Source organism: Salvelinus alpinus, chromosome 5, assembly GCF_045679555.1.
Source record: "Salvelinus alpinus chromosome 5, SLU_Salpinus.1, whole genome shotgun sequence".
Taxonomy (NCBI): Eukaryota; Metazoa; Chordata; class Actinopteri; order Salmoniformes; family Salmonidae; genus Salvelinus; species Salvelinus alpinus.
This window is the reverse complement of record NC_092090.1, coordinates 54,009,822-54,032,844: the sequence shown is the minus strand read 5'-3', so window position 1 is coordinate 54,032,844 and position 23,023 is coordinate 54,009,822. Positions and strand designations below refer to the sequence as shown.

Here is a 23,023-nt window from a genome sequence, read left to right as displayed (position 1 = left end):
CCCCTCCTGTACTCCCTGTTCACCCACGACTGCGTGGACAAGCACGACTCCAACACCATCATTAAGTTTGCTGACGACACAACAGTGGTAGGCCTGATCACCGACAACGATGAGACAGCCTATAGGGAGGAAGTCAGAGACCTGGCAGTGTGGTGCTAGGACAACAACCTCTCCCTCAATGTGAGCAAGACAAAGGAGCTGATCGTGGACTACAGGAAAAGGAGGGCCGACGGGGCTGTAGTGGAGTGGGTCAAGAGTTTAAAGTTCCTTGGTGTCCACATCATCAGCAAACTATCATGGTCCAAACAAGACAGTCGTAAAGAGGGCACGACAACACCCCTCAGGAGACTGAAAAGATTTGGCATGGGTCCTCAGATCCTCAAAAGGTTATACAGCTGCACCATCGTGCACCATTCTGATCGGTTGCATCACAGCCTGGTATGGCAACTGCTCGACATCCGACCGTAAGGCGCTACAGAGCGTAGTGCGTCCGGCCCTGTACATCACTGGGCCGTACGCACTAAACTTCCTGCCATCCAGGGCCTATATACCAGGCGGTGTCAGAGGAAGGCCCAAAAAATTGACAAAGACTCCAGTCACCCAAGTCATAGACTGTTCTCTCTGCTACCACACGACAACCAGTACTGGAGCGCCAAGTCTAGGTCCAAAAGTCACCTTAACAGCTGCTACCCCCAAGCCATAAGACTGCTGAACAATTCATCAAATGGCCACCCGGACTATTTATGTTGACACCCCACCCCTTTGTTTTTACACTGCTGCTACTTGCTGTTGATTATCTATGCATAATCACTTTACCCCTACCTACATGTACAAATTACTTCGACTAACAAGTACCCCTTGCACATTAACTTGGCACAAGTATCCCCTGTATATAGCCTCTTTATTGTTATTTTATTGTGTTACTTTTTATTAAATTTTTTACTTTAGTTTATTCATTAAATATCTTCTTAACTCTATTTCTTGAACTGCATTGTTGGTTAATGGCTTGTAAGTAAGCATTTCACGATAAGGTCTACACCTGTGACAAATACATTTTTTATTTTATTTGAACTTAAGCATGCTTTATTTATCATTTATAGATTTTAGCAGTTCGGTTTCCATGCTTACTGTACAGGGTGGTGAAAATAGATCATTTGTGTCAGTCGAAGAGGCTCATATTTTAAAAAATTTTTTTTTTAGTTTGATTCTCCATTCTTTCCATGTTTAATCTCAGCCATGTTTTTGTTTTGACTGCATTGGTAGTGTTTGTCTATAAAATTCTCTAGCCTGACTTGTTGTTTTGAGGTATTATCCAGTTTGAATGTTGTTGCCCACGAGTGAGCAGGTCAGCGTAATAGTACTATTATTTGGTCAGTCACAAGGCATTCTACACCGCCATCTTCAGTCCGCCATCTTTTGTTCATCTTCTTATTACTACACACAGCCACTCTCCCTTTACTGATAGCTGGAGCTGCAATTTCCCCCTCTTCCATTGCTACAAATGCATTTGGAGACTGTTTTTAATTTACAATTATTACATCAAGATAGCTAACAAATAGGAAATAGGAAACAATTAGCTAGCTGATGACATTTAATTCCCTTAGCTAAACAGTGTGTAAAGTTAGCTAGCTAGCTAGCAGCTCAGTTAAAGCCGATTCATGCTTGATCCAAAAAATGCAGTCCGGAGGCTCTGTACAGAGGGTGTGGCACAATTGCGGAGCCTTCAGAAGCTTGTGGAGGTCAAATCAAGCTCCGTAACACATCTCCATGTACCACTCAAATTTTGTAACAATGCGGAGTGCTCCGTATAGCTCCGTATAGCTTTGCATTGACATGATTGGTTGATGGTAGGTGGGGGCAGTACATCCTGCATAAACACAAACTCACTTCCTTGACAACTTCCTTCACAACAGATCTACTCTGCTCCCCATAAGCGAAAGAAGTATGAATGCCCTGACTTCTGCAGAAGCCGCATTGCAGTAAATGTTGTACTGCCAATGCAGATGCTAGTGATGGGAAACCAAGGCTTTCTGAAGGCTTCGGCGCTTTCACCAAATTGTGCCGAAAAAATGAGGCTTCGGACATCATTGATGATGTACTTCTGATAAAGTGATACACATATGCACACTGCTTCAAAGTTAGCTGCTTAGCGATTTCAATGCATGCCTCAGAGACGCATGCCTCAGAGCTTCAGTATCAAACGTAACATCACACATGACCATAAATCGTCTTTAATGCTGCAATCGAAACAACTGGGAACTTGGAACTCGGAAATCTCCGACTTCTGACTTCAATGTGTTCAAGACAACTGGGAACTCAGAAAAAAACAAGCTTTGACTGTGAAAAATAGTTTTGAACGGTCATCCAACTCGGGAACTTTGGGCCTCTTTCTAGAGCTCTGACCTCAAGATCACTGACGTCATGATTTGACCTCGTATTTTTCCAGTTGTATAAGGCGTACACATGCTTCCAATCTGAAACAGTTCGGAACAGTTCGTGCATATACTATGACAACATTTTGTGACGTTTTTGTTAGTTTTGGTCTTCTGTAAAAAAAAAATCCCGGCTGTTCCTGCACACAACATTTTTTCTCGTGGCAAGCCGAAGTCGGTAGCCGAAGTTTACGCCCCTTCGTCGTTGATTGGTCAACTGTAGGGATTCTTCAATTAAGTGTTTGTAGTCATTCAACGAGAGACAAATCGTTTATGCACATTTTTATTTTGAGAAATACTGCACTAACATCTTAGTTAGAATTGCACAACCTAGATCTCTGCAAAATTGTGAACATTTATGACAGATTTCTTGAGTTATCCTAGATTAATTCTGACTATTTTGAGGAAGTGTATACTAACTACAGTGTCTCAAGATAGACAAACAGTAATATTGCTATTTGTTTCTGTTTTTGAAGCAAAGGTATTTTAAGGGAGTATGCGAGCACACTCGTTCGGTTCGCATAGGATCTTTGCTATCCGGGATCCTTGGGACGTCCCTAACCAAAACCAATGGGGTAGTGGGAGAATTTCCCAAATACAAACAAAAAATACATATATTATAATATCGTCTTTGTATCTCAAAATCATTGTAATGTGGTTAACCTAAAAAATCTAAATGAAAATTCTTCAAACCTTAGATCATGTGAAAAGGCCGCACTTGATCATTGCACTTGAATTATTCCCACAATGAATGGCTAGGCACACTATAGTATGAAACCACATACTATTGCAGAGACTTTGATATTACCGGACGCAATTGAAATGGTGAAAACAATGTGTGGGGAGGCAGAGGCACAGAAACTCACATCAATACCTTTTTCAGATAATGCTGTTAAACAAATCATTTATGCTATTGCTAGCAATTAAAAGGAAACTCTGAACGACTAAGAAACTCCCCAGCTTATGCTCTCCAAATGGACGTTAGCTGTGAGGGCCGAGATGCCCATGCATTGACTTTTGTTTGCTATACATGTTGGGGGTTGCTATTCGCGAGGACATATTGTTATGTCTTACGATTCCTGAGCATGAAACGGCATAGGGAATGTTCAATGTGCTGCGTGGCTATACTGACGAAAAACAGATTCCATATGGGATCGAATGGTGGGCTTTTTCACAGATGGGGCTCCGTCTATGGCATGAAGGCAGGCAGGCCTCTGCCATATGGACGCATTGTATGATACACCAAGAGCAACTGGCGGCAAAAGAGCTGAGCACAGAACTCGGAGATATACGGCAGCAGATAACTTCGAATGTACATCAAACCACAGCGCACACCTGTTTGCAAAACTATGTGGAGATATGGGATCGGAGCATATTTCACACCAAGCCTTGATGGTTATCGAAGGGGGGTGTTGGAAAGATTTTTAGAATTGAGAGAGGAACTGTTGTCACAGTGGATGTAAACAAAAACAGACTTGGTTGACCTGTGTAATGAAAAGAAAATAACAGAAAACAGCATCAGTAAGTGTCCCGCACGAGCAATGACTGCTCACCTCCAAGACTTGGAAGAGCACTTTGGGACCTGCTTCCCAATCCGTTTGACTGTAATCCTGGATCAGTTGACATGCCGGTAAGTGAAATCGATCAGATGATCGAGCTGTCATGTGACCGAATGCTGCAGACAACACATTCAGGGGTCACTACAGAGGAGTTTTGGTTCCTGACTCAAAAAGAATACCCTGCCATCTCCCTCTAAGCATTAATGCCGCATTCAAAACGACTGGGAACTCGGAACTGGAAACTCGGAAATCTCTGACTTCCGACTTCAGTGCGTTCAAGACAACTGGGAACTCGGAAAGAAACGAGCTCCGACTGGGAAAAATATTTTTGAACGGACATCCAACTCAGAATTCCAACTCGGGAACTCGGGCCTCTTTCTAGACCTCCGACTTTCCGAACTAAAGATCACTGATGTTATGATTAGACCTAGTATTTTTCTGAGTTTCCAGTTGTCTTGAAAGTACCATAAAACTCATAGTAGGCTACCCTTCATAGTAGGCTACCCTTTGCCAGCTCATATCTGTGTGAAGCTGGATTCAGTGCTCTCGTCTGCATTAAAACCAAACATCAATCCAGGTTGGATGTGACAGCAGAGATGAGGTGTGCACTGTCGACCACGCCCCCTGACTTTGAGACGCTCCAAGCACACCCATCTCATTAGTGGTGGTGAGATAAGAGACATTTGCAATTGACTGTCATAGCCCCACATTAAAAGTATGTGACATTTGACTTTACCAGTGTAATCCACTTTCAATTTCAATAAACTTAAACCGCAGACTGTCGGCCACACTAGCACTTGAAACTAGCATAGGTTACAACTACCCGGACGGAAAACAGTGATACACATAACACACAGCACCCCTTCTACGGGCGTGTGGGGGGAGGGCTGGGAGCCAGCGGACCATTCAAACCTTTTTTGCAATACAAAATTCTCCATACCTCCAAGGGAGGTGTGACACTGACGTGATTTTGGAGGTATAGCAACGCCAGACTAATATGTCATTAATATAAATCATGTATGATTAGCTTCACACATACAGTGGGGAGAACAAGTATTTGATACACTGCCGATTTTGCAGGTTTTCCTACTTACAAAGCATGTAGAGGTCTGTCATTTTTATCATAGGTACACTTCAACTGTGAGAGACGGAATCTAAAACAAAAATCCAGAAAATCACATTGTATGATTTTTAAGTAATTAATTTGCATTTTATTGCATGACATAAGTATTTGAGCACCTACCAACCAGTAAGAATTCCGGCTCTCACAGACCTGTTAGTTTTTCTTTAAGAAGCCCTCCTGTTCTCCACTCATTACCTGTATTAACTGCACCTGTTTGAACTCGTTACCTGTATAAAAGACACCTGTCCACACACTCAATCAAACAGACTCCAACCTCTCCACAATGGCCAAGACCAGAGAGCTGTGTAAGGACATCAGGGATAAATTGTAGACCTGTACAAGGCTGGGATGGGCTACAGGACAATAGCCAAGCAGCTTGGTGAGAAGGCAACAACTGTTGGCACAATTATTAGAAAATGGAAGAAGTTCAAGATGACGGTCAATCACCCTCGGTCTGGGGCTCCATGCAAGATCTCACCTCGTGGGGCATCAATGATCATGAGGAATGTGAGGGATCAGCCCAGAACTACACGGCAGGACCTGGTCAATGACCTGAAGAGAGCTGGGACCACAGTCTCAAAGAAAACCATTAGTAACACACTACGCCGTCATGGATTAAAATCCTGCAGCGCACGCAAGGTCCCCCTGCTCAAGCCAGCGCATGTCCAGGCCCGTCTGAAGTTTGCCAATGACCATCTGGATGATCCAGAGGAGGAATGGGAGAAGGTCATGTGGTCTGATGAGACAAAAATAGAGCTTTTTGCTCTAAACTCCACTCGCCGTGTTTGGAGGAATAGAAGGATGAGTACAACCCCAAGAACACCATCCCAACCGTGAAGCATGGAGGTGGAAACATCATTCTTTGGGGATGCTTTTCTGCAAAGGGGACAGGACGACTGCACCGTATTGAAGGGAGGATGGATGGGGCCATGTATCGCGAGATCTTGACCAACAACCTCCTTCCCTCAGTAAGAGCATTGAAGATGGGTCGTGGCTGGGTCTTCCAGCATGACAACGACCCGAAACACACAGCCAGGGCAACTAAGGAGTGGCTCCGTAAGAAGCATCTCAAGGTCCTGGAGTGGCCTAGCCAGTCTCCAGACCTGAACCCAATAGAAAATCTTTGGAGGGAGCCGAAAGTCCGTATTGCCCAGCGACAGCCCCGAAACCTGAAGGATCTGGAGAAGGTCTGTATGGAGGAGTGGGCCAAAATCCCTGCTGCAGTGTGTGCAAACCTGGTCAAGAACTACAGGAAACGTATGATCTCTGTAATTGCAAACTAAGGTTTCTGTACCAAATATTCAGTTCTGCTTTTCTGATGTATCAAATACTTATGTCATGCAATAAAATGCAAATTAATTAATAAAAATCATACAATGTGATTTTCTGGATTTTTGTTTTAGATTCCTTCTCTCACAGTTGAAGTGTACCTATGATAAAAATTACAGACCTCTACATGCTTTGTAAGTAGGAAAACCTGCAAAATTGTCAGTGTATCAAATACTTGTTCTCCCCACTGTAGATATAGACTATATTTATTATTGTTATGTTTTGTGTACATCATTGGGTTTACATTGTAGACCTGAGCAGCTTTTAAAGCTATGGATCTTCAGACCTTTTTATACCATTGGAATTAAATACTACTGTATATACGCAATATATAGTATATACACAATATACTGTATGTACACAGTATATACACACTATATTTAGCTGATTTATCCAAAGATCCAAGACTCTGGTTCCAAACCTTGTGGCATTTAATGGATATTTAAGGGACTCTGCACTCAGTGCTGTTGCTGAGAACTTCATTCTTGTAGCCTTTAGCTTTGTGTCAAGACAGACCATCTGCATGTCTTATTGTATTATATCAACACACAGTTTTTAAAATAATAATTCAAGAGGAATAAGGGAGAAACATAATTTGGATATTTAGTAAAATATACTAATGAAGAGAACTTGCTGGCTGGTGCCTTTTCAGATACAGGATCTGTGAAAAATTGTCCAAGAGCAACACTAAGACGTAATTTTTCCGGATAATCTATTAGCTTAATACATTTCCTACAGTCCTATTTGATTATACTACATTTAGATATTAATGCTGTTTCAGTTAGATACGTTGGTGAACTTGCTGCATTTGCCATTGGCCTTCCATTTGAGAATGACTATAGACTACTGAATGAGCATTGTCGCTGGGGGATATTTTTGGTTCCCACAACACCATGGTGGAGCATGCCTGTGTCAGACAGTTAAAACCTAAGGAATCTGTGATGCTGTGAGCAGGCCTTTGATGTTTTTGCAAGCCCCAGTGTTGGGAATCCCAAGTTGAAGCAGAAAAGTGGAGATTTGTTGGAATGCTTTACTGCACACCATTTATAACTGTTTATAATATCCTTCTGTGTCTGCATATTTTCTCTGTGCACATTACTCATCAGAATAAAAACAAGAACTATGAAAACCTCGACCAACTGTCCTATGACAACAAGCGAGGACCCAAGGTATACTTGCATGGTCAATGCACGCCGCCCACCAATTCTCTGAACGTAGCCACTAGAAACTAGAAAGTCAAACAGTCAACAACCGATTCCAGAGATATCCTTATCCTGGTAGCACGTCTTTTTACATTTTCTTTTATGATTTCAGTCGAGAATGGGTTTTTAGTATATTTTCAGCAAAATGAAATGCCCCCTCCAACCTTTTTTATTTTTGTGTAAAGGGTTGCATGTGTTCAAACCAAGGAGATTGCAAGTCTATTACTTTGACAAAGTTTGTGGAGATCTGGACGTGTGGGACAGGCACAATCCAGATGGCACCTCCTACCTTTCTGCAGCATTTCCTTCTTCTTTTGTTCTTTGGGAAAGAAACCACCACCCTCCTCCCTTCCTCCACCACTTTGATTTGCGGTTGCATCAATCTTCTTCTCCCTCTACTTCTGACTTGCACGTTCCTCTTTGGAGTCTTGATAACCCTCAGTTTGCATGCACAAATGCAGAACAATTTTTCCTACCAGCTTCGATTTTTTTCAGTTAAACAGATTATCTTGGAACCTTTTTCTCCATTTCTTCCCCCCCCCCCCCCCCCCCCCCCAATGAAAAAGAAGAGCTGAAGACAGCATGGTTCAGGGCTGAGTCCTTCTCCTCCTTGCTAATTTTGTCCCCTAACTGCAGGCAGAGAAAGTTCTCCTGTTCAGCCAAGACACCAACCTGACATCCATGCTGCTGGAGGCCAAGGACCTGGAGGCTCGCGTCATCATCCTCTCTGCCAGGTCAGCTCCCATCTACATCCCTCACTGCACTATACCTCTAAACCTCATATACCACACAGACACATGTCTTTATTATGAGGCCACCAGGACTCAATGACATCATTATACAGTAGTAGTATATAGTAATACAGGTTACATACATGCAGTATATATTATATCATATTAATATAATATTAATATATTAACAATGAAAACACAAATATACTGTGTCCCTATGTTATTGGTCCCCTGGCCAGTAGTGGTCCTGTACATTTTGGATGAACTCACCATTTATTGCACCGAGCAAAATAAACATTGACATATATTGTACTCTTGGTGTAGTCACTGGGGATTGACTGGAGCTGCCATTGTGGTAATGATGTGTATCTGACTGTAGCGAGGACGAAGCGGCGTCGGTCTACAAAGCTGCGCGCCAGCTCAACATGACGGGCTCTGGCTACGTGTGGCTGGTTGGAGAGAGGGAGATGTCTGGTAAAGCTTTGAGTGAAGCACCAGATGGTATGTCCTGCTCCTATACCCTATGCCTCTCTCACAGACTGTGCGACAGATCGGTCATGCTGGCCACATTGCTTTATTATTCAAATGTTTTATCCTCATCGGCAAATCAGTGTGGTGTGTAATACATTGAATGTTTGAACGTTTAAACATTTGTTTGTTTAAAGGTTTAAAACAAGTGATTTCTCATTGTACTGTGCTTTAAATGTCTAACATCTTTTGTTTGTTCCATTTTTATTTTGTGTGTTTTTTTCAGTAGACAACAAATGAAATAGAGGTTTTGGTATTCTACATTGCTTTGAATTCACATTAATATGAGTGTCTGGCTCTCATAAGCTAATTTAGAAAAAGTGTGTTGCTACCCCCACATTGAAGTGTAACAGAAAGCCGATGGTAAGCTACAACTGCATTTTTTTTAACCTGGCTACATGTATGACACGTCTGTACATAACCTTCACTTCAACATGCTCACTTTGCCCTAACCGATGTTCTGTACAGTATCATCCCCAACCTAACTCCTATCCTTAATAGGTACTTGTTGTTTCCATGTAAGCAAGTTTATTGTTCATGGCCTAATATTAGCCATCTCGTGTCGAGTGCTTCTCTAAAACTGTGATTTTGTTGACTGGTCAGGCTTGCTCGGCCTTCAGCTCATCAACGGCAAGAACGAGTCGGCGCATATCAACGATGCCGTGGCCGTGGTGGCACAGTCCATCCAGGAGCTCTTTGAGAAGGAGAACATCACAGAACCGCCTCGCGGCTGTGTAGGCAACACAAACATCTGGAGGACTGGACCGCTCTTCAAACGGTAAGGCCACAAGTAATAGTGAGAGTAACTAAACAAACACAATTTTTTTTGTTTTTGTTTATTTGCACACAGTCAGAAGTAGGTCTGAGTCAGCTTGAAATAACCAGAATATAACCAGAACAGTCCTGTATGGTCCTCAGTATAAGACAAGCATTAGACAAGGGCCAAAACATAAAACTGAACATGCTGGCCCAGGCACCCGAGGTTGCTGGGAGACAGGGGAGGGAGGGCAGCCTGAAAACAAGGCCTCCTTTCTGAGCAGTTCTAATTGGAAGTGGACCAAGTCAGACCCCTGAAAATCATCCCTGTTTTATTGTGCATTCTCTGAGAAATTAAGCTTAGTTTTCATTGGCATTTAGGCCATACAGGTCAAATTCAAGTCAGGTTGGGCTAGCCTTGGTGGGTACATCTCGAATTGCATTTCCTTTGCCTCCAAAATTTAGTGTCTGGCTTTTGGCAAGACTACATAGACAGAACTCAGAATTAAGGGGATAGAGGATTCTACATCAGAGGACTTAGGGTGCGTTTGTAAATTCACTTTGGCTATCTACTCTCGCCTGAGTGTGCCAGAGAGCAGAATAACTGATTCATTTACGAATGCTCAACACCCGTTGAATATGGCCGGTGTCAGTAAACGTTGTTGCCAGCCACACAGTTACAGTCACCAACGCTCTGGATAACATGAAATCAGCCAAACCAGTTCTGCTAGGGCTAGTAAAATGGTCAGAGTGTGGTGTTCTCTCATTTGTGTCTGGAAGTAGCTAGCAAGCTAGCCAACCATAACCAGTTAGCTTGGGTGCTTGACTGCTGTTGTGTGGTCAGAATGCTCGCATCAAACCTAATCCTCGGCCAGAGCGTTGAGTGTGTTCTCTGAACGCTCCAAGAGCAAAACGCTATGAATTTATGTATGGACAATCTGACAACATTCTGAATTTACAAATGCACAGAGCGCACTTTGAGTGCACTCTGGCACTCCAGATTGAATTGATGAACACACACTTCATTCGAAATGCGTTGCATTATCGTTTCAAAAACATCCCCCATCCCCACCCTCCTCCCTTCATCCTCATTGTTTTCAATCTCCCATCTCACCCCCTCTCATCAACCAAGCCCATCATGTCATATTGGGATGATTTGTCTGATGATGCCATCCCTCCGATCTCCCCGCTGGACTCTAGAGTGCTGATGTCATCCAAGTACCCAGATGGCCTGACAGGACGCATTGAGTTTAATGACGATGGTGACAGGCGGTTTGCTACCTATAGCATCCTCAACTACCAAAAGACCAGGCTGGTGCAAGTGGGCATTTTCAATGGCACCCAAGTACGGGGGTTTTTATTAAATGTTTTATGTTACCAGTTGTACATAATACAGTATTTTTAAAATTAAGTGTTACGTTAAGTAATTATGCTTTGGTGCTATCATTTTGTGCTTGTGTTATTATCAAATGTATAAAACCAAGTTGTATGGGGAACATTAATATTTGGGGTGGTTTGTACATAGAGGTGAAATGACTAGCCCAATTAAATTAGCGTGCCATATGATTGTACTGTCTGAATTACTTTTTCCCATTCTAGCCATTCTATTTCTTTGGTTTTGTAGGTGGTGATGAATCCGCAGAGGAAGATCATTTGGCCAGGAGGAGAGACGGAGAAGCCAAGAGGATACCAGATGTCTACCAGACTAAAGGTAGCAACTACGTCCAGCACATGGCCGTAGCCAGGATCTGAGTTTTAGTGAGGTCTGGAGGGGCAGGGGAAGTGGGCTTTATCCCCCCCATTCAATACATTTTTGGAAAGTTTAATTTAACTTAACTCTAAAATGCTATTAGGAGAACAGCAAAAACAAGCAAAAATTAACCCTGCCATTATCACATTGGTTGCTGAAGCTTCATTCACCTCAGTCGATCTACAAACACATAGCCTATTAGCTATACAATTTGCTTCTACACATTAACTCAGCACCGGGATTATCAGTAATCAAGGTAAGACCCAAGTGCAGACTGTGTGAAGTAACAATGTTTATTGTAACAACACGGGCAGGCAAACAACAGGTCAAGGCAGGCAGGGGTCGATAATCCAGAGTAGAGGCCAAGGAACCTGACGGCAGGCAGGCTAAGAGTCAGGACAGGCAAGGGTCAAAACCAGGATGATGAGAAAAAGAGAGACTGGGGAAAAGCAGGAGCAGAGACTAACCGCTGGTTGACTTGAACAAAACAGGTATAAATACCCAAGGGAAGATGGGCGACACCTGTAGGGGGATAGAGACAATCACAAGGACAGGTGAAACAGATCAGGACATAACAGGGATTAAAAACTATAATTGAACATGTACAGAGGGATCTGTTAGCATAAAAAGTATTTTATTAGGGACAGATTTATATTCACTGAGGGGTCAACTCAAGGTGTCATAAAAAAAATATTGATATCAACTTTTCCACTTTAGCATGCTTTATGGGCCAGAAGGTTGAGGGTTCGCTGACCACTGCGGAGAGATCACTCTCCCTAACTGTTTCATTACACTATGATCAGAAGCAGCTGCAGACAATGATTTTCCATATTTTGATGCCATATTTATAATTATATAAAATATATGCAACAAATTGTCCAGCCAACAGCTTTCTGTGCCAGTGCACCACACAACCAATGAACAAAGGATATTTTGGGCACTTCAAAATGACGATTTGCCTGTTCAACACCACAATAATAGACTATGTCATCCCTCCCTACTAGGGCTGACCCAATTTTGGTCGACTGAGATGTCTTTAGTTGAGCAATGGCAAATATATATATTTTTCATGGTGCACAATACATCCGCCTGATTCGCGCCTGTCTCGTGGACTAATCTGTTGCTGAGGCCGCGGGGATGGGACAGTCCATCACATATGGTTATATTATGTAAGAACAATGGTGCAACTAGGGTTGCAAAATTCCTGGAACTTTCAATAAATTCCCTGGTTTTCCAGCGTGGCAAGTCCGAACCCGGCCCAAATCAAGTGCCGTGGGGCTCCCTCTTGAGTCATTTGGATTGATTGATTGATTTCAACAGTTAAAAAAATACATATATAAATATACAGAAATATTTTTTAAGTGACCGAAATTGCACAATAACGTCTGGGACTTATTTTATTTTACATAAATACATATACAATTACAGAGATACAGACAAAAAAATGCTCAACCTCCAGATGAGTATTAGGGGGGAGTTTAAGTACAAATCTTGTCAGGTCTGTAGCTTATTCTTTAGATGTTTGGGGCTGCTGGCGAACCATGATGTGCAGGCATAATTAATGTGACACGGGACTAGTGCACTTGCCAGAGTCTTTTGGGTGTATATAGCTAGGTTTCCATCCAATTGGCGACCGAATTTCATGCAAATATTCTAAAATCTGCATAAAAACAATATGCACATTTCAGAGTTCCCTTTAGGAAAATGTGGCGCCAGACAACATGACAGTAAAGATTTTAATTTACCAGACATTTGAGAAATTTACCGGACATCAATATGCATTCAGAACCAACCTGGCGCAGCCAACAAGGGATATTGGCCAAATTAGACACATTTACGTGTCCTTAAAAACAGATTATAACAAATTATAAAAACACTATTCATTGGGCTACGATGCACATGCAAAACTTCACAGCCTATTTTTTTGTTATTTTTTTAGGCTACTTTCCTAGAACAATAATTGTTCCCATCAACGTTCAGCTGTCAGCGATTGCAGCTCTAAATTCATTAGGGTTTTGCATGCATAGGCCTATAGGCTTGCCCACTGTATGATATTAATATAAAATATATTAGCATTTTGGCCTACTGATGGTTTGTCACAAAAAAATGTGTATATAGGTATAGCGATTGTGTCTACATTGGTATTGGTATGTTCGCTCTAACCAACAGCTTGCAGATACAGTGCAGGTACAGCCTACTACATGATGAGATTATTATGGATAAAAGTAAGAGATCATTTCTATTTGTCAAATTGCAGCCAAGCATCGATCCTCATTTCGCCAGAATAAAACCCTAGATATTTATTGAAAGGAGCATCAACATCATCACTGTGCACTTTCACCACCCTGTGAAGTTAATAATACATTATTTCATCTGTAGCCTAATAAACTGCCTGCTTTCTCATGATGTGACATTTTTTTATCCGACATGTTAGGCTACTTTACTCACATTAAAAGGTTGGATGGAAACCTGGTTAATGTCAAGCCATTTTGAAGATGCTGGAATTTATGTTTGTGATGAACATGTACAGGCCTACAGGATACTTTTGAAGAAGCCTACTCAGATGAAAAATGTGTGACTGGTTGTGTTTCTGGCACATATAAAAGGTAATACATTTTAAAAGTGTAATTATAAATATTAAGGCCATATTGAAGCTTTAGCTTCTATGTGCGCAAAGAATAGCCGCTCGGATTGGAGAGGAGGCAGAGCGTGTGTTAAGCTCTTCTGAATAAATTGGCCTGCGGGAGCATATGTGGACACATTATTATAGGATGACTTGGGAGAATGATGATCTGCAACTGACAGCGCATTCAGAATCAGAAGTAAAAATACAGCCAGACTGACCTGCTACTGTGCCTGATCCAAATCGAATGAAACATGTAAATCACAATCTGCCATTATTCAACTGACATTTTTACTGTAGCCTAGAGTAGAAGTTAGTACTCGCTTGAAAACAAGAATGAAATGATTCATTGCATTGTGGTGTTGTAGGCTAGTCTGCAATTATATTGCCCCAAAACAAAATCAATAGGGGAGCTTGTTGAGCTGTTTGTCATGTCTGCTTTCCTGCGCAATGATGCACCTTGCATCTCCACTGCCTTTTAGGTATTCCTATTTGTTCTTGTGGTTTCATATTGAAAATGTATGCAGCTTTGAATGCTTTTATGTGTGGTATGATTGCTCGTTAGCCTATACCAGATCTGCACAAACGATCCACCTAGCACTATTGTCACTATGATAGAGGGCAGGATGGATCGTTAGACTGGTAGACTATACTGACCTGTGGTATTGTAAAAGTTAGCACAAGGAAAAAAGCGTAGTGCATAAGGGAACTACCAAAACACCTTGATATAGGGGAGGTGCATGCAAGCAGATGAGTAAATGTGGCTAGTTATATAGTAAAACCTGCAACTAGATCATGTAAACCAGGTAAAATAATGCACTACCCTCCAATGTGCCAAATAAAAAAAACACACAACCCTCCCCAAAGCAAAAAAAATACGTTTGACAACCCTGCCCTATTTTGGAAAACCCTCCCCCCCAGTAAATTGCAATCTGTCCCTTAGCAAATGGTAAACAAATATGTTTGCTTTCCATAACTTTTTTTGTGTGCAGTTTTAAAGATAATTTCCTGCAATACTACACATTTTGCCATGGGTTGGGGAGATTTTTTTTGCAGTTTTAAAAGCAAATTTCCTGCAATTCTACACATTTTGCCATGACTTATGCCATGTTAATATTATATCTAAGTGACAGGGACTAACAAAATCAATGGGGGCCCCCTAAAGGTCAGGACCCCTGGGCACATGCCCTGTGTGCCTGGTTGGTAATGCGGCTATGATTACTAATGGTTTAGATAGCTGGCAAGACTAACTAGACTAACTTGCCAATCTAAAACATTTTATGAGATGGGCTCATTGAGTGACTGTCGGTGAGTGACATACTGTACATCAAGAGAAAAAACAAGTTTAGAAGTTGCACCTACTACTCTAACTCTCAACAGTAAGTAGAAAAAACTGAGGTCTGGACCTTGGTGTCCTCATGTGCAGCTACCGCCCTGGTCTTGCATAACTGGGGGTGTATTCACTAGGATCCAAATGGCTAGAAACGGGGAGGGACCTACCTGAATTTGTCCAATTGTTTCTGTTGAAAACGTTTTCTGTGGCAAAAAAATTTGCTACGGTGTGCACTAATGCATACACCCAAGCACTTGTTCCTTGTGTTGAATGTCTGTGTGCCAAAATGTGCTGGCGCCATACGTGTCCTTCTCTATTGTTCACAGATAGTAACCATTCATCAGGAGCCATTTGTCTATGTCCAACCCACAACAAGTGATGGAACTTGCCAAAAAGAAAAAACTGTAAATGGACTTAAAGATGTCCAGAAAGTTATATGCACTGGCCCCAATGGAACCATCCCAGGTAATAAGACAGCCACAGGATATACACAAGTACTAGTTCAGTATAGTGTCAGTCTGTATTGGCTGTATATGTTGATTTGCTCTCAATATAATTTTTTTCGGCTGATTTTGTGTTTGTCGTTTGTCCATTATAGGACAGCCTATAGTACCCCAATGCTGCTACGGCTTTTGCATTGACCTCTTGATTAAACTAGCGGATACCATGAACTTCACCTATGAGGTTCATCTGGTGGCTGATGGGAAGTTTGGTACACAGGAGCGGGTAAGTAAGATGATCATATGGTTCTGCAGCTTTAGAACCGAACCCCCTTGTGCTATGGAATACCATCCTCAAGGTTCAAGGTAATCTTTATTATCACACAGAGAAATGCAGAACATGCAACACTAGATGCAGTGCAGTACTGGCTACATGTGTGGTATAGTATGGACTACCACATATGAAATGACAATCAATGTGTATTCCTGGGTGTTATCTTCCATAAAGTTCATATTTAATGACTTTATTGGGACCCACAAATGACAGACCAGTTCATTCGATTTGATTGAATTTTGTCTGTATATTGTGTAGGCTGCGAAAGGACAATGTTTTTCTAGACAAAATCACCAATTGAAAAACAACAACAACAGATAATGAATGGATATTTAAAAAATTGTCCAGTAGGCAAAATCTTTGCTAACTGCAATAATATAAGGGTACATGTACAGGTTATGTGCATAATGCTAAAGTGCAATTTAGTCCGACATCTTATGTAATTGTAGGATCGCATTCGTGATCAAACCGTTTTTGGCTGATCCAAGCATCAATCAGGTTAGGAAATGTCGATTAAGTATGTAGAGTACAGTGGATGCCCCTCTCTTTCTATATCAGGTAAACAACAGCAACAAGAAGGAGTGGAATGGAATGATGGGAGAACTCCTGGGTGGCCTGGCAGACATGATTGTGGCTCCGCTCACGATCAACAACGAACGCGCCCAGTACATCGAGTTCTCAAAACCCTTTAAGTACCAGGGGCTTACCATCCTCGTGAAAAAGGTATGCTGCTCTTACTCCTGCTGCTCAGACAGGCACCCATTGAAGCTATTGTTTTCTTCCTACAACTATGACCCAGTATAGTACTACTCACAGTAGAGTGAATGAGTCACTGGCTGTTGTTTGACCGTAGGAAATACCACGCAGTACTTTGGATTCGTTCATGCAGCCCTTTCAGAGCACCCTGTGGCTGCTGGTGGGTCTATCGGTCCATGTGGTGGCGGTGATGCTCTACCTATTAGACCGGTTCAGGTAAAACAACGACATGTCTGTGTACAGTAATAACCTGATCACATTAATAATAATATAGGCCTTTTAGCAGCCACTTTTATCAAATGCTACTTACAGTCATGCATACATTTTCATATGGGTGGACCCAGCGGGAATCAAACACATGATCCTAGCGTTGCAAGTGCCATACTTAACCAATTGAGCCACATAGGATCAGGAAATTCCCCATACATTTCCTATGCCACAGGTTCCCCATGCATTTGTAATGAACAGCTGAAATAATTGTTTATGTCTGTGGCAAGTGAAACTTAACACAACACAGGCACGTGAAATAAAGAACTGCACTGACATCCCACTGGGGACAGACGTCAGCTCAACGTCTCTGACGCTTGTCGGATGTGGCAGCGCTTGCAAACTATTACAGACTACAAAGGGAAGCACAGCTGAGAGCTGCCCAGTGACATGAGCCTACCAGACAAGCTAAATAACTTCTATGCTCGCTTCGAGGCAAGTAACACTGAAACATACATGAGAGCATCAGCTGTTCTGGCCGACAGTGTGATCACGCTCTCCGCAGCCGATGTGAGTAAGAGCTTTAAACAGGTCAACATTCACAGACGGATAACCAGGATGTGTACTCCGAGCATGCGCGGTCCAACTGGCAAGTGTCTTCACTAACATTTTCAACCTCTCCCTGTCTGAGTCTGTAAAATACCAACATGTTTCAAGCAGACCATCCTGTGCCAAAGAACACTAAGGTAACTGCCTAAATGACTACCGACCCGTAGAACTCACGTCTGTAGCCATGAAATGCTTTGAAAGGCTGGTCATGGCTCACATCAACACCATTATCCCAGAAACCCTAGACCCACTGCAATTTGCATACCGACCCAACAGATCCACAGATGATGCAATCTCTATTGCACTCCACACTGCCCTTTCCCACCTGGACAAAAGGAACACATATGTGAGAATGCTATTCATTGACTACAGCTCAGCATTCAACACCATAGTGCCCTCAAAGCTCATCACTAAGCTAAGGACCCTGGGACTAAACACCTCCCTCTGCAACTGGATCCTGGACTTCCTGACAGGCCACCCCAGGTGGTAAGGGTAGGTAAGAACACATTCGCCACACTGATCCTCAACACGGGGGCCCCTCAGGGGTGCGTGCTCAGTCGCCTCCTGTACTCCCTGTTCCCTCATGACTGCATGGCCAGGCACGACTCCAACACCATCATTAAGTTTGCCGATGACACAACAATGGTAGGCCTGATCACCGACAACGATGAGACAGCCTATTGGGAGGAGGTCAGAGACTTGACTGTGTGGTGCCAGGACAACAACCTCTCCCTCAACGTGATCAAGACAAAGGATATGATTATGGACAACAGGAAAATGAGGACCGAGCACGCCCCCATTCTCACTGACGGGGCTGTAATGGAGCAGGTTGACAGCTTCAAGTTCCTTGGCGTCCACACCAACAAACTAACATGGTCCAAGCACATCAACACAGTCGTGAAGAGGACACGACAAAACCTATTCCTCCTCAGGAGACTGAAAATATTTGGCATGGGTCCTCAGATCCTCAAAAGGTTTTACATCTGCACCATCGAGAGCATCCTGACAGGTTGCACCACTGCTTAGTATGGCAACTGCTCGGCCTCCGAGGGTAGTACATACTGTACGTCCCAGTACATCACCGGGGCCAAGCTTCCTGCCATCCAGGACCTCTATACCAGGCGGTGTCAGAGGAAGGCCCTAAATATTGTCAAAGACTTCAGCCACCCTAGTCATAGACTGTTCTCTCTGCTACCGAACGGCAAGCAGTACCGGAGTGCCAAGTCTAGGTCCAAGAGGCTTCTAAACAGCTTCAACCCCCAAGCCATAAGACTCCTGAACATATAATCAAATGACTACCCAGACTATTTGCATTGCCCCCCACTCTACCTACATGTACATATTACCTCAATTACCTCGACATTGGTGCCGCCGCACATTGACTCTGTACCGTCAATTCAAAGTGAATTCAACAAAGATTTGAACCTTGTCATTGGATTTATGTTGATTACTTTTTGCATATCCAATCAGTTTTCCACATTGTGTTCAGAAGGAAAAATATTTTTGTTGTTGAAATTAAGTGGAAACAACGTTGATTCAACCAGTTTGTATCCAGTGGGATAGGTTGGAGGTTTGGTGTCTTGAAAGAGACCTGAGCTCACATGTGTCTTGTGTGCACCGCAGCCCATTTGGAAGGTTTAAAGTGAATAGTGAAGAAGAAGAAGAGGACGCCCTCACCTTATCCTCCGCCATGTGGTTCTCTTGGGGGGTCCTTTTGAACTCCGGGATAGGAGAAGGTAAATATCAACTGGCCTAAGTCTATGTATGTGTCTGAAATGGTACCCTAATCCCTAGATAGCACCAAGTGGACTACTGTATATAGGAATAGGCTTCAGATGCAGACTACCTCGTAGAAATTACATACTGTATAGAATATTGTAATTTATTAATAGAAACATACAGTATATAGTAATTCAATAGGATCTTTGTAGACTACCTATTCAAGTGGACATTGAAATTGGCTGCTGTTAACTGAGTGACTATGTTTGTGTTTGTGATTGTGTTTGTAGGAGCACCCCGGAGCTTTTCAGCAAGGATCTTAGGTATGGTGTGGGCTGGATTTGCCATGATCATTGTGGCATCCTACACAGCCAATTTGGCAGCCTTCCTAGTGTTGGACCGGCCTGAGGAGCGCATCACCGGCATCAATGACCCCAGGGTGAGCACACACACACACTAAGGGTGATTTCACACTTGGTCCTTTTCAGTCAATTTCTTTGAACTCGGTAATGAAAGCAGTAATTTTTGGTGCAGTGTGACCTCAAAAGAGTCCCCGAATTGAACCGAACTGAAACCATCTCGAGAGGTGGTCTGGGTTCGGTTCACTTGAATTCCGTGGCGCATTTGCCTTTTTTAGGGCAATGTGAACACAAATCTCCCCAGGTTCACTTGTCATTATTCCTGCACCACACACTAGACTACTGCCACACCATTTCCCCTGCCATAACCCTTCACATTGGTGCCAAAAAAAGAGAGAAGGTGTGTAGGTTCGTGGACAAAACATGTGCTGTTTTTAGATATTGATTAAGGATTATCAAGGATTCACAGAAATTCCAATATGTGTGTTATTACTTCAAGATTATTTGTTTGCAAAATGTGATCTATAGGCTAAGAGCTGTTTATTCTATTGTGGGGTTTGAATTGTGTGTGAAGACAACAACATATTTGATGAGAATCACAACATGGGGTACAAAATATTGTAGCTCTTAAAGGGGCAGTAACCTAAATTGGGTATACAATTTTTCATCAAGGATCTCTCTGTACTTTGCTCCGTTCATCTTTTCCTCGATCCTGACTAGTCTCCCAATCCCTGCTGCTGAAAAACATCCCCACAGCATGATTCTGACACCACCATGCTTCACCGTAGGGATAGGGCTAGGTTTCCTCCCGATGTGACGCTTGGCTTTCAGGCCAAAGAGTTCAATCTTGGTTTCATCAGACAAGAGAATTTTGTTTCTGATGGTCTGAGAGTCTTTAGGTGCCTTTTGGAAACTCCTAGTGGGCTGTCATGTGCCTTTTACTGAGGAGTGGCTTCCGTCTGTCCACTCTACCATAAAGGCCTGATTGTTGGAGTGCTGCAGAGATGGATGTCCTTCTGGAAGGTTCTCCCATCTCCACAGAGGAACTCTAGAGCTCTGTCAGAGTTACCATCCGGTTCTTGGTCACCTCCCTGACAAAGGCCCCTCTCCCCCAATTGCTCAGTTTGGCCGAGTGGCCAGCTCTAGAAAGAGTCTTGGTGGTTCCAAACTTCTTCCATTTAAGAATGATGGAGGCCACTGTGTTCTTGGGGACCTTCAATGCTGGAGCAAAATGTTTTGGTACCTTTCCCCAGATCTGTCCCTCGACACAATCCTGTCTCGGAGCTCTACGGACAATTCCTTCGACCTCCTGGCTTGGTTTTTGTCAGTTGTGGGACCTTATACAGACAGGTGTGTGCCAAATCATGTCCAATCAATTGAATTTACCAGAGGTGGACTCCAATCAAGTTGTAGAAAAAAGATGATCAATGGAAACAGGATGCACCTGAGCTTAATTTCGAGTCTCATAGCAAAGGGTCGGAAAATACCTATGTAAATCAGGTATTTCTGTTTAAAAATAATAATAAATTAGCAAAAATAAATCAAAATCTGTTTTCGCTTTGTCATTATGGGGTATTGTGTGTAGATTGTGGAGGATAAAAAAAAAATCTATTTTAGAATAAGGCTGTAATGTAACAAAATTTTGAAAAAGTCAAGGGGTCTGAATGCTTTCCAAAGGCACTGTAGACCCCGATTAGCTCTTCCTTGGGTCCAGCAACATTAAGGCAGTTTTATACAATTAAAAACAGATTTCACAACACATTAAGTGTGTGCCCTCAGGCCACATGTGTACGTGTGTGTATAGTGCGTATTTTATCATGTGTGTCTTCACAGTCCCCGCTGTTCCATAAGGTGTATTTTTATCGGTTTTTTAAATCTGATTTTACTGCTTGCATTAGTTATTTGAAGTGGAATAGAGTTCCATGTACTCATGGCTCTATTTAGTACTGTGCGCCTCTCATAGTCTGTTCTGAACTTGGGGACTGTGAAGAGACCTCTGGTGGCATGTCTTGTGGGGTATGCATGGGTGTCTGAGCTGTGTGCTAGTAGTTCAAACAGACAGCTCTGTGCATTCAACATGTCAATACTTCTTACAAATACAAGTAGTGATGAAGTCAATCTCTCCTCTACTTTAAGCCAGGAGAGATTGACATGCATATTATTAATATTAGCACTCCATATACATTTAAGGGCCAGTTGAGCTGCCCTGTTCTGGGACAATTGCAATTTTCCTAAGTCCCTCTTTGTTACACCTGACCACACGACTGGGCAGTAGTCCAGGTGTGACAAAACTAGGGCCTGTAGGACCTGCCTTGTTGATAGCATTTCTTATGAAGGCAGAACAGCGCTTTATTATGGACAGACCTCTCCCCATCTTAGCTACTTTTGCATCAATATGTATGCATTGTTCAGATATAATTACAACATACACTGAGTATACAAAACATTAAGAACCAGGCGCACCGGTTTGTGTCAAGAACTGCAACGCTGCTGGGTTTTTCACGCTCAACAGTTTCCTGTGTGTATGGTCCACCACCCAAAGGACATCCAGCCAACTTGACACAATTATGGGACGCATTGGAGTCAACATGAGCCAGCATCCCTAGGAAGGTGTTCCTAATGTTAGGTGTACTCAGTATAAGTGTACCGTAATCAAATAAAATAAATTAAAGTACCATAATGTTTAGCAGGCATTAGTTTGTATCAAGTATGCTTTGAGCATTTGGTCTGGATTGGTGTCATTGCATGCCACATCCTTGGCCTCAGGGAGGGTGGTCAGCTCATGAGGATGGCAATCATACATCTTCGTATTTTTTATCATTAATTTTACAGTATTGTATTGAACTCAGGGCCGTGTACAGACCTTTCAAAAATACCAAAATACCAAAACAAAAGGTTACTTTAGAGACTGGAAGGGAAAAGGGGCATGTGCACAGGTAGAGCCCTATCTGTGCACTTGCCTGATTGATGGTTTGAAAAAAGTTGCATTAAAAGCATGAGCTCTGCTTAGTTTTTTTGCACAGTCTGTACACACTTGATCAGTCTCTCATTCACAATTTAACAAGCACTTGATAATGCCTCAAATTTCCCGGTAAATATATAATTCCCAGGTGATAGGCTACTATTGTCACCCATCAGACTATTATTGATTTAATCTTGTCTTTACATATACTAAATAATATACAGTATTTAATATATACCTACTCATTCCAGGATTTTCTTTATTTTTACTA

At 42.5% G+C, this 23,023-nt stretch overlaps 1 protein-coding gene across 4 annotated transcripts in view; it reads left to right on the top strand.

Annotated features, from left to right (window-relative positions):
* grin1b (glutamate receptor, ionotropic, N-methyl D-aspartate 1b) overlaps nt 1-23,023 on the top strand; it is a 66,402-nt gene that overhangs the window by 28,864 nt on the left and 14,515 nt on the right. For 2 of the 4 annotated variants that reach the window (XM_071402322.1, XM_071402319.1), the window contains exons 4-15: nt 7,550-7,612; nt 8,282-8,379; nt 8,756-8,877; nt 9,508-9,682; nt 10,861-11,005; nt 11,285-11,371; nt 15,693-15,831; nt 15,965-16,092; nt 16,699-16,863; nt 16,994-17,112; nt 19,336-19,448; nt 19,722-19,870. In XM_071402322.1, coding sequence (XP_071258423.1) covers nt 7,550-7,612; nt 8,282-8,379; nt 8,756-8,877; nt 9,508-9,682; nt 10,861-11,005; nt 11,285-11,371; nt 15,693-15,831; nt 15,965-16,092; nt 16,699-16,863; nt 16,994-17,112; nt 19,336-19,448; nt 19,722-19,870 — 1,503 coding nt within the window. The remainder of the gene's footprint in view (nt 1-7,549; nt 7,613-8,281; nt 8,380-8,755; nt 8,878-9,507; nt 9,683-10,860; nt 11,006-11,284; nt 11,372-15,692; nt 15,832-15,964; nt 16,093-16,698; nt 16,864-16,993; nt 17,113-19,335; nt 19,449-19,721; nt 19,871-23,023) is intronic. The other 2 variants (XM_071402323.1, XM_071402321.1) reach the window with 1 other exon arrangement.